The 11416-nt window shown below is 38.2% G+C and overlaps 1 protein-coding gene across 1 annotated transcript in view; it reads left to right on the top strand.

Annotated features, from left to right (window-relative positions):
- Window positions 1–10317, top strand: part of LOC107702715 (NACHT, LRR and PYD domains-containing protein 1b allele 5) — a 20825-nt gene extending 10508 nt beyond the window's left edge. The window contains exons 2-14 of the mRNA XM_016505112.1: window positions 1310–1409; window positions 2298–2452; window positions 2603–2708; window positions 6260–6324; window positions 6428–6639; window positions 6765–7015; window positions 7894–8013; window positions 8108–8234; window positions 8322–8348; window positions 8501–8521; window positions 8942–9043; window positions 9229–9288; window positions 9395–10317. Coding sequence (XP_016360598.1) covers window positions 1310–1409; window positions 2298–2452; window positions 2603–2708; window positions 6260–6324; window positions 6428–6639; window positions 6765–7015; window positions 7894–8013; window positions 8108–8234; window positions 8322–8348; window positions 8501–8521; window positions 8942–9043; window positions 9229–9288; window positions 9395–9648 — 1600 coding nt within the window. The 3' untranslated portion in view covers window positions 9649–10317. The remainder of the gene's footprint in view (window positions 1–1309; window positions 1410–2297; window positions 2453–2602; window positions 2709–6259; window positions 6325–6427; window positions 6640–6764; window positions 7016–7893; window positions 8014–8107; window positions 8235–8321; window positions 8349–8500; window positions 8522–8941; window positions 9044–9228; window positions 9289–9394) is intronic.
- The last annotated feature ends 1099 nt before the right edge of the window (window positions 10318–11416 follow it).

The raw sequence follows: 11416 nt of genomic DNA, 5'->3' as shown, positions 1-11416 counted from the left end.
TATATTAGGCCCGTAAAGTAGGCTAGTTTATATGCAGTCCTTTGGCATCTCCCTGTGGTATTGTTTGGTATGGCAGATTGACTTGTGCTTATATATACATATATGTTAAAATTACTGTATAATTGAGTTTTACATCATTTTAAGTTGTATAGAATATCTGCAGTGACATTTTTGCAAAGTATGTTTGCAAAAAAGAACATGTGATGTTTAAATCTATCCTGAATTTGTTTTGTTTACAAAATAAAAAACAAAAGGTGTTAGGTACAAAGGTTTTAGTGAATATACAAGTTTGGGTATTGATTTGGAGAGGAGGGGGTCTTCTACGGGGGTACTAAGAAATTAACATTATTTTTTATTATTAAAATTTAATTAATGGAATTTCCAAGGAAAAAAAGCTCCGCTCTCCTTTTGGCAGCAGCTGGCTTAGTATTTTCAGTGTTAAGTGTTTTGGTTTCTAATGAATAGCTCCACAATTATTAAGAATTCACTTGTGTCCTTTTGGCAGCAGAAAGAGCTCATCAAGAGCTTTCATTTGATTGATATGTTACTTGAGCCTTTCTGGTTCTCACCCCTCAATATATTCATATGCAGCATTGCTTATTTTATTTTGTTTTATCAGTATTATTGCTGCTGCTGCTTTAATAGTTGTTTGTGATTAAATACATTACAACAGCATTGGTTACATAATCTCATGCTTTAACAGTCCAGCTGTGTTTTAGCACTCATGTTGATGGGTTTCATATGCAGATGCATTTAGATCTGATGGCATATGTATGACTATAATAAACTTGTATATACTATGTTATTTATTGCTGCTTTCTTGGCCAGGTCAGAAGAGATTTTAAGCTCAATTAGTTTTTAACCTGGTTAAATAAATAAATGAATGAATGAATGAATAGTGGCTCATTAGTGAAACCTGTCAAACCGGTGTGTAATTGGTTTCTGATGAAGTTTAGTCATGTCTACGCACCGCCAAACAACACTTCTCTAGAATTTGCTGAATGCACTACTATGCTCGGCATCAGTGTGTTTCAGATAAGGGGATATTTTTTTTTAGTTTCCTATAACAGATCTGAAGTCTGTGCCAGATCATTTGGAAAGAAAGTGTTTCAAGTGTTTATTTTCTGAGCATCTCAGCATGTCAGATAATTAAAGTGTTGTGTTCTGTCCAAGGTGCAGATATTTAACATAACTAACCTGCTACATTTGCAGCAGTACTTTGGAAAAATGCAGACCGAAACTTGTATATTTGGCTCGATGAAACTATAACTGCTCTCACAAAAACGTACTTTTTGTTATTTTATCTCAGACCACCTGTCAGTTATTTAGTGGCCTTGAATGATAAGTTGCAGATGAATGCAGACAAAGTGGAGAGGAACATCAGCGAGACACAACAGAATCTCAAAAAGGTAAGTACAGAACAACCGTTTCCATGGATTACAAATCAAAGCCAGAGAGTTTATCACACATGCTGCTCCCACCATTAAGCATGTTGAAGCCCCTTGAATGATGCCAGTTTAGGGCTATTTGCGGTACAATTGCAGAAAGTGTATGCCAGTGTCATTTCAGTACTATTTATATAACATTATTGCATTTTGAATTAGCCTTTATTTTTACACTTTCAGTTTTTATTTTAATTGATCGTTTTGTTATGTGCATTTGCCATTTTGTCATATTTCAGTTTTAGTTTTATTTTATTGCAGTTAGTTGGCAAAGCAACATTTCTATTTTCTGCTAAATTTTACCAAATATAAAAGAAATAAATAAATAGTTTTTAGTTAATAAAACTACACTCTAAAAAATGCTGGGTTGTTTCAACCCAACTTTGGGTCAAATATGACTAACCCAACTGTTAGGTTAAATTTTTACATTAAATTTGTAACCCAAAAGTTGGGTTAGTCCATATTTGACCCAAAGTTGGGTTGAAACAACCCAGCATTTTTTAGAGTGTAGTGTATGCGAGTGGAAAGAAACATTAAAGGTATAGTTTACCAATAAATGAAAGTTGTCATCATTTACTCAACCTCATGTCATTCCATGTCTTACCTTGCTTCTGTGTAACACACAATATGATATTTTGAAGAATCCTTAGACTGTTTTAGCTCTGCTTTGAAAGTTGGACCCCTTTGACCTTATCTATACACACAAAATGACCACACGATCAGACAACTTATCTTTTTTGTTTTGTGTGTGTTACACAGAAAGCCATACAGGTTTGGAATGACAAAGGGGTGAACTATTCATTTAAGAGTTGTTACGTAACTATGCTTAATTGTGTTGCTCTTTGATGTTTGTAGGATATCAAAAGGATGAATGAAGGGAAGCAGCCCCTGTACCAGGAGGACATCGACAGGACAATCCTGAACTCACTGGAGCTGCTGAATACTCTGGATCAAAATGCAGCCGAAGCCTTTCGTTTGCAGCACCCTCAATCTGAAATGATTGAGAAGGAGTGAGTACAAACCTCGTAACTCTGTCTACAGTATATATCCTTTAAACTGAAATATCCAATTGCATCTCATGCTTTATGCCATGCAAGCAGAATTATATGCTGTGAATATGGTTTTGTGGATGACTCGTGTTTTTCTCCTCAATGGAAAAGTATGAAACAGCTGCGAGAGAGTGTGATGAAGCTCCGTGAGGAACATGATCACATTTACAATTGCTTTGCCACCGTCAACCGGGGAAAGAAGACTGATGAGAAACTGGTATGTATCTTTCAAATGCAAATGATTCATGTAGTGACGGTGAAGTTAAGCGTTCTGAACCAGCAAATCTTTCAACACAGTTGTATTGGAAAAAGGTTAATTGCTCAAAAACACTGTTTATGTTGTGGCCATCTAGTGGTCATAAAAACGAATAGCACCTTCCAAAGTGCTGCGTTCCATTACAGCCGCTGGTTTCACAACTGGTTCTTCGTTTTAAATTATTGTAAATAATGGTCTTTTTCAAAGTCATTCATTTGTGTCCGCTTACTGGCAATACAATAAATTAAATATAAATTATTAAATTATTAAATTAAATATGTGTTCTGTCTATTTTAAATCTGACTCCGTACTTAGACTGTTATTTCGTAGCCAAATGTCATTTGAGCTTCATATATAAATTACGATATTGAGGGGAACTTAATAATGTAAAGGAAACGACACTGAGGTTCACTTTGTTTGAATCAGATACTGAAGCAGTCTCAAGCAGTTAGAGCTCGAACTGAAGTTTTGGTCTGGATTTTTGTTAAACCTTGATTATAGCCATCGAGTGGTGGCTCAACGCAATAGGTGTGTTTGACTTAACGCGGTGCTGCGCAGATCGATTGAAGTCTGACTTGAAGCATTGCATGCCTGTTAGACATTTTCTCCGACTTGAGGGATGGTGCCGAAGTCACATCACTGTCACATGTGGCATCAAAGTACTGCGATAGCGCTCCGAGAGCAGACGGGCGACTCAGTTGGTTGCAGCTTCTCCAGAGCCAGAGATTTTCTTATTATTGGGAGATGAGAGGGTCTGTATTACCTACTATTGGAGAAAGCGTAACGGTCAGCTTGGATCACGTGTGCCTTGATAACCAATCACATTACAGCCTTGACGTCATTGAATTTCAGTTCTGAGTTGTGCAACACTCAATAATCGAGCTTTATTGCCAAGTGTGCTTACACTGTGTAAGGAATTTGTCTTGGTGACAGAAGCTTCCACAGACAGGATGACAAGTGACAAGACATATATAACAAAAAATAGACAGATGATTAAAAATAAATATGTGAAAAACAATACACAATAGACAACATGCCGTATGTAGAGATGTGCTATATACAAATTATACAAGGGAATTTGGATAGATGTATGACATGTTAAATCAATAAAATATGTATAATGAATATAAGTATAGATAGTTGGGTATTGCACATTTTATTGCACAGTGGGGAGAGGGAAGAAACTGTTCCTATGTCTGGCTGTTTTGGTGCTCAGTGCTCTGTAGTACCGACCAGATGGCAACAGTTCAAAGAGCAAGTGTGCTGGGTTTGAGGGGTCCAGAGTGATTTTGCTAGCCCTTTTGCTCACTCTGGATAAGTGCAGTTCTTGGTGAGTGGGGAGGGTTGTACCAGTGATTCGCTCAGCAGTCCGGACTATCCTCTGGAGGTCAGTTTTGGTAGCTGAGCTGAACTAGACAGTTACTGAAGTACAGAGGACGGATTCAATGATGGCCGGGTAGAACTGTATCAGCAGCTCCTGTGGCAGGTTGAACTTTCTCAGCTGGCGAAGGATGTACAGCCTCTGCTGGGTCTTCTTGACAATGGAGTCTATGTGAGTGTCCCACTTCAGGTCCTGAAAGATGGTGGTGCCCAGGAATCTGAATGACTCCACTCTTATTACAGTGTTGTCCATGATGGTGAGTGGGGGGAGTGCAGGGAGGTTTCTCCTGAAATCCACGGTCATCTCCACAGTTTTGAGCGTGTTGAGCTCCAAGTTGTTGAGACTGCACCAGACAGCCAGCTGCTCGACCTCCTGTCTGTAAGCAGACTCATCACCGTCCTGAATAAGGCCGATGAGTGTGGTGTCGTCTGCGAACTTCAGGAGCTTGACAGAGGGGTCTTTAGAGGTGCAGTCGTTGGTGTACAGGGAGAAGAGAACATTTGTTGGGCCTTTTTAACAATGGAGTCGATGTGAGTGACCCACTTCAGGTCCTGAGAGATAGTGGTGCCCAGGAATCTGAATGACTCCACTGCAGCCACAGTGCTGTCTATGATGGTGAGTGGGGAGAGTGCAGGGGGGTTTCTCCTGAAATCCACGATCATTTCCACAGTTTTGAGCGTGTTGAGCTCCAGGTTGTTAAGACTGCACCAGACAGTCAGCTGCTCAACTTCACTTCTATAAGTAGACTCGTCACTGTCCGGAATGAGGCCGATGAGTGTGGTGTCGTCTGCAAACTTCAGGAGCTTGACAGAGGGGTCAGTAGAGGTGCAGTCGTTGGTGTACAGGGAGAAGAGCAGTGGGGAGAGAACACAACCCTGAGGAGCTCCAGTGCTGATGGTACGGCTGTTGGATGTGGATTTACCCATTCTCACTAGCTGTTGCTTATCTGTCAGAAAGCTGGTGATCCATTGACAGATAGAGGTAGGAACAGAGAGCTGGGTTAGTTTGGTCTGGATGAGAGTTGGGATGATGGGGTTGAAAGCGGAGCTAAAATGGGATCCTGACAGGATTCCAGAACAAGTCCCTGATTCATCCAGATGCTGCAGGATGAAGTGCAGTCCCACGTTGACTGCATCATCCACAGACCTGTTTGCTCGGTAAGCAGGGGGATAAAATACAAAAAATAAATGTTTTTACTCTTTAATTTGTAGTGAGATAACTATATTCACCTCAGTTCGAGCGGCATGTGAATCAATCATATTTTCCTCTTTAATATTTGCAGAACAAAATAAACACGAATACATATTTGAATGCATTTTGAAAAAAAAAAAAAAAAACAGAAAAATTTAATAAAAACAAACGTCTCATGAAATGTATTAGAGTTTCAGAAATCATCAATAAAACAGCTTGTGTCTATAGTCATATAGACCAAAAGATCAATTGGGATTTAAGAATCGATGTTGATTCATAAAAATGAGAATATTAAAATCGAGAAATCGATTATTATTATTATTTTACCCAGTCCTAGCATGTTTTGTTGTTTTTAGTGTCCTCCGCTGCCACACCGGTGTGGTGTTGAACATGAAGAGGGACTCACAGTCTCTGTTCATCCGTAAATGCATAAGCCTATATCGTCCTGCAGGTTCATGATTAAAATTGAAATTGTGAACAAAAATAAAAGCAATTAAATGTGTTATTATAATTAAAATATGAACATTAAAATGATGGGTAATAATAGATTATGACGGAATTTTTACGACCCTGTCCGTCAAAATGTCTAACACAACCTCTGCTTGGGTGTTACAAATAATGAATGGACTTCAAAGCGTTAAATATGATTTCCAAGCATTTATACCTAAATAAAACAGCTTGTGAATAGTAACGCACTTACTTAAAAAAAATCTACGATAATTTAATTGAACCGAGTTGGAGCCCATAACGTTTGGGGGAGCCCATACAATTTGTTTTGCATATGGGCCCTGGGCTGACTTGCTACGCCACTGTGCAAATCCTTATGAAGTATCCGAATATTTGTTGATTTCTGTTGATTCTATTCAAACTAAGCTTTTATCTGTAATTCAGTGACTTTTAATTTCTTTATTCGATTAATGATTACTTTTCTCCCTCTCAGGATGATTCTGAATGGGAAGTTAAAAGACCTTCAGAGGACACGACAGATGCAAATATCAAGTACAGGTACACAGAGAAATCTTTATAAAATCATACATACTTGTAACATTACATATATAATATTACATCTTCTGAGAGCACCTTTATCAGTGTTATATTGGGTTTTCAGTGTCAGCTCCTCTGAAGGGATGCATGAATGTTCAGAGACTAACCTCCGCTGGCGGTCTGTCGGTGATGTCAGTTTGGAGTATCAGTTTGCTGACTGGAAATCTCTCAGTAAAGATATTATGAAGAAATACACACCATGTGGACCTTTGATAGACATCACTGCAACCTCTGGCACACTGGAGGAAATTCAGTTACCTCACTTCGTCTGTGTCGGTAAGGCACATCTCACTCCAGATCCAATCATTTCAACATGTTCTCTCCAATTGTGTAAACGATTTAAGCCAGACCAATGAGCTCTCATTCTTGAAGACTAACTTAAACTGCATTACTGTTCACAGATCCTACATATTCCTCAGATGATACAGTGAAAGTTCTTTATGTGAAGGATGGTACTGTTTCATTGGAAAGATGTGAATTAAGCGGACTCCATGCTAAGCTTCTCAATCCCACCGTCGCATTATTTGGAGTTGTTGCAAATCAGGGTCACCCCCCCCTGAAATATCACTGTGAGACTTTGATTTATCGCAACAGAAAGGCTCCCCTCAACCTTCATGTGTACCTTATTGTAAAGGATCAAAAACTTAAGAAGGTAAAATCTAATGATAAGCTTTATGCACCATATGACCGTGTATTTTGACATTTATTTACTTACAGTTGTAGAACATAATCAGCCATTTATTGGATGATTTTATTCGAAAGTGAATATAACCAAACTGTTCTAAAGGGATAATGAAAATGTTGCCATTATCTACACAACAAAATAAAACAATACATGCAAAATGATATAGTCTAAAGTCTTTTGAAGCTATGCATTGATTGATTGAATCTGTTCAATCAATCAATCAATCTGGTATGTTTATGATACATGTATGAATCTCTGTAAGTTATATATACCACTCAACAGGTTTCAGTATTTGAGATTTGAAAGATGTTGCATGGCTTCAGAGGACTTGGAATATAAGACATTTTATAAAACGGAGAGTTCCGGTGCTTGATTCTGATTGGCTGAGCCGCGTTTGAAGCTGTTGTAAATTACTCTACAAAGTAACATAAACCTTTGTTTACTTCTGTGTGTTGTTCGACAACCACTTTGTTGCAACCACAACTGTTTCTGAGGAACTACATTGTTTGGTGGAAGAATACTGTTTTTATTAATATCATTACACTTTATTTGCTCTGTTTTATTTTGTGAAAACTTACTACGCAATAACCGTTTTATAAAAGCAATAAGCCCTGTGAAGCCGTGGTTTACAGTGAATTTATAACAGCTAACTCCGCTTCGCGTCGTAACCTAACAACGTCCCTTAGCTGTTATAAATTCACTGTAAACCACGGCTTCACGGGGCTTATTGCTTTAGTATGGACAGTATGAGTAGATTTATCGTTTTGCTTTTGTAGAAAGCAAGTATAACACTACTTCTGTAAGTACATGTTTAAGTGACAGATAATTGTGTCTAACACTGTTAGTATGTGGAGGAGAAGGAGAAAAATAATACGGAGATTGTAAAACCAACACCAGATGAAGGCCTAACAATGGATTACAGTTACACCCTGAAGACATCTTGTGACTCCAAAATCAAACCTCAGGTACTTGCAAAATGTTTTTTTTTTTTGGTGCTAGAAAATAATCCAGACTTACATGCTGTCTCTTTCTAAAATATTTCAATTCACTTCTTGCCAGAGTTTAAAATTGACTCCCGGCAAGACCAACTTCTTTGATTTACACATTCAAGATGCAAAGGAATGTCTCGAACTCTCTATAGAGACAAAAGAGGGCCAAAAAATATGGGATGTTAATATAGAACCAGGTAAACAACCCACAAGGACTTGCAAAATTCTCTGCAGATCGTCTGTTTAATCTTTTATGTTTTAATTTGTTGACTCTGTTCTTTCAGATGAATTCAACACAAACAGTTCAGCATGTAAGTGGCAGTACGAATCACACAAATCTGCATGCTACAAACATGCATACATGCTATAAATTCAAGCAAGTGTTTTCCTGTTGTTCTGCAGTTACAATAATATTTAATACCGTTAAATAATGTATGTATGTATGTTTTTGGCCTCATTTCAGCTGACTGGAGGCTAAAAACAAGTAAGTGATGATGACAGTTCAGTTCAGTGACCGGTAAATGTTGTGTAATGTTCTGCAAAGTTTAATATATTATTATTATTATAATTTGTGTATTTAGCCACTATATGCTATTTAAGTTAAGCAGCGTCTTCCATCTTGTTTAAAACATTGCACTCTCATTTGGTCTAAAATCGTTTAGCATTCTGGGATTGCTTTCCTCACGAAGGATACATTGAATGCTTTCCAATAATTCGGCCAAAGCTGCTGTATTTCTGAGTAATATATGCATGCATGTAGGCTACATTTCTCTATGCAGTTTGTGAATGTGCAGCCTACACTTTTTTATGTAATACCAAAAACCTGGACAATAATTGTGGTACGTTATGAAGTTTGTTTTTGTTATATGTATGTTCTTCCTATTCTCTTTGTGTGTCTTTTGAGTTAATAGATCGGTGCTGATTTTGCAATGGTGGCGCCAGCTGATAACAGCTATTGAACACTCAGCTGGTGGTCCTCTTATAACGTCTCTTCAGCGATCCAGAAGTGAGCTGATGTTCCCGACGCTTCGTCAGCCGTCAGACCAAAGACTCCTGTTAGCGTTTATTAAAGTTCCTGGTTTCTTTTTTTTGGTCTGACGGCTTGATGAGAGTCTTTATTATTCTTATTGCATCTTACGCCTAGCGGACGTAATCATTTTAATTCATGTTTGTTTTGTTTTCTTTACCCAGGTCTTCAGTCTGCAGAGACTGACACAGCACAGAAAAAGGGAAGATGCAAAAAGGGTGAAGGTAGACATAATTTATGAAAATAGATCAGGCTGTTTCTGTGCAGATTCTTCATACAGTACTGTTCAGTGGCTTTTCATGAAGACGAGGCAACATTTTGTTCATCCAGGCGCTGAGTTTGTGGAGAAGCACAGGACAGAGTTGATCAGAAGGGTCTCACTGGTGGAGCCCATTGCAGACGACATGAAATCTCAGATTGGAGATGAAAAATACCGAATCATCTTAAAGCATAAAGGAGCAACAGATGCACAAATGAGAACGCTTCTGGACTTTCTGACAACACCTAAACTGAAAGATAAACTTTACCAAAGTCTTCTAGAACGTGAGCGTGCACTTGTTGAACATTTGGAGGGTTCTGGGTAGATGCTCTTCCACGGGTCAGAAGAATTAATGCATTATGGTTTATTATTACTTTACAGCTGACAGGTCATTCGTATTATAATGTGGCCTGGAGTATAATGAGATGTGGAATATACAGTTCTGATTGGTTTACATACACAGCTGTAAACATTTTTTAGTTTATAGTGTCTATATTTTTACACTCATTGTCATTTAGTGTTCAGATATAAACCTAAGAATACATAAAAGCAAATAATTTGAATTTGAACTTCGTGACTTTCTGAAATAAATAATGAGATTGGTCCGCCGTTAGGAAGATTAGACCTTATTCCAAACCATCTCCATTTGAATAATATATCTCTGTTTGTGCTAGAGCCACCAGCTTTAACAAAAAACTTATTTCCTTAACTTTGCCTGTGCTGTGTAAAAATATTGTTTGGCAGCTTCACATTTACTGAAAACTAATTCCTTTCCTTTTACACGTTCCAATTTGTTTCCATTTATTATTGTTTTCCTAGAGCTGCTTCAGGTAGCTATGATAAATTGCCTCTATCTGGATACATCTTTATAATTAACTGCTCTTTTATTCTTCATAGTGGCAAAAACGAGCTTGGTGACAGTTGATGCAGTGCAGTAGTTTGGGCAATATGTTTGTCTTTAAATGAGTTTGACATATCAATAAATACTGGGAAATACCTACAAAACTCTGTGTGCTCATTTTGCTTCATTTATTTATTTTCTTTCAGTTTTTATTCCTAGACATCAAATGGTAGAAAATGGCAAATCACTGAAACATTTACATTTAGTAATTTTGCAAACTCTTTTATCCAAAGCGACTTACAATTGGGGGATACATCAAGCGATTCTTCTTAAAGAGGCAAACAGACACATGAAGTGCTTGTAATACCAAGTTTCAGGCATTGTTCAAATAAGTACAAGCTAGAAAGGGGAGGAATAAATAAAGAGAAAGACAAAGTTTTTTTGTTTTTGTTTAAATTTAGGATGTACATTTACATTTAGTCATTTTGCAGACGCTTTTATCCAAAGCGACTTACAATTGGGGAATACATAAAGCGATTCATCTTATAGAGGCAAACAGTCACAGGAAGTGCTCTCAATACCAAGTTTCAGGCATTGTTCAAATAAGTACAAGCTAGAAAGGGGAGGAATAAATAAAGAGAAAGACAAAGTTTTTTTGTTTTTGTTTAAATTTAGGATGAAGTCAAGTAGCTTTGAAAGAGATGAGTTTTGTTGTGCAATGCAAACCTGCAAAAACGAGCAGTCTTTGAAATGTGGTCTTTGAAGGTCAGCTGGTCATCAAAGGTTACAGCAAGATTTCTAACCGAAGTCAATGGGGTAATTGTAGAAGAGCCTAGCTAGATGGTGAAACCATGCTGTAGAGTTGGAGTGGCAGGGAAGACAAGAAGCTCAGTCTTTGCCAGGTTGAGCTGTAGGTGATGTTCTTTCATCCATGCCGAGATGTCCGCCAGGCAGCCTGAGATCTGTGCAGCTACCGTCGGATCATCTGGTTGAAATGAGAGATAGAGCTGTGTGTCATCAGCATAGCAATGGTAGGAGAAGCCATGTGCCTGTATGATGGGACCCAGTGATGTAGTGCATATGGATAAGATGAGCGGTCCAAGAACTGAGCCCTGAGGAACCCCAGTGACCAGTTGATGTGCTTTGGATACCTCCCCTCCCCAGGACACCCTGAAAGACCTAACAGTGAGATAGGATTCAAACCAGCGAAGTGGAATCCCTGTGATGCCCAGTGATGAGAGGGTGGACATCA

This window comes from Sinocyclocheilus anshuiensis, unplaced genomic scaffold, assembly GCF_001515605.1.
Source record: "Sinocyclocheilus anshuiensis isolate Anshui unplaced genomic scaffold, SAMN03320099.WGS_v1.1 scaffold1810, whole genome shotgun sequence".
In the NCBI taxonomy this organism is placed as follows: domain Eukaryota; kingdom Metazoa; phylum Chordata; class Actinopteri; order Cypriniformes; family Cyprinidae; genus Sinocyclocheilus; species Sinocyclocheilus anshuiensis.
This window is presented reverse-complemented; position numbering and strand designations above follow the sequence as displayed.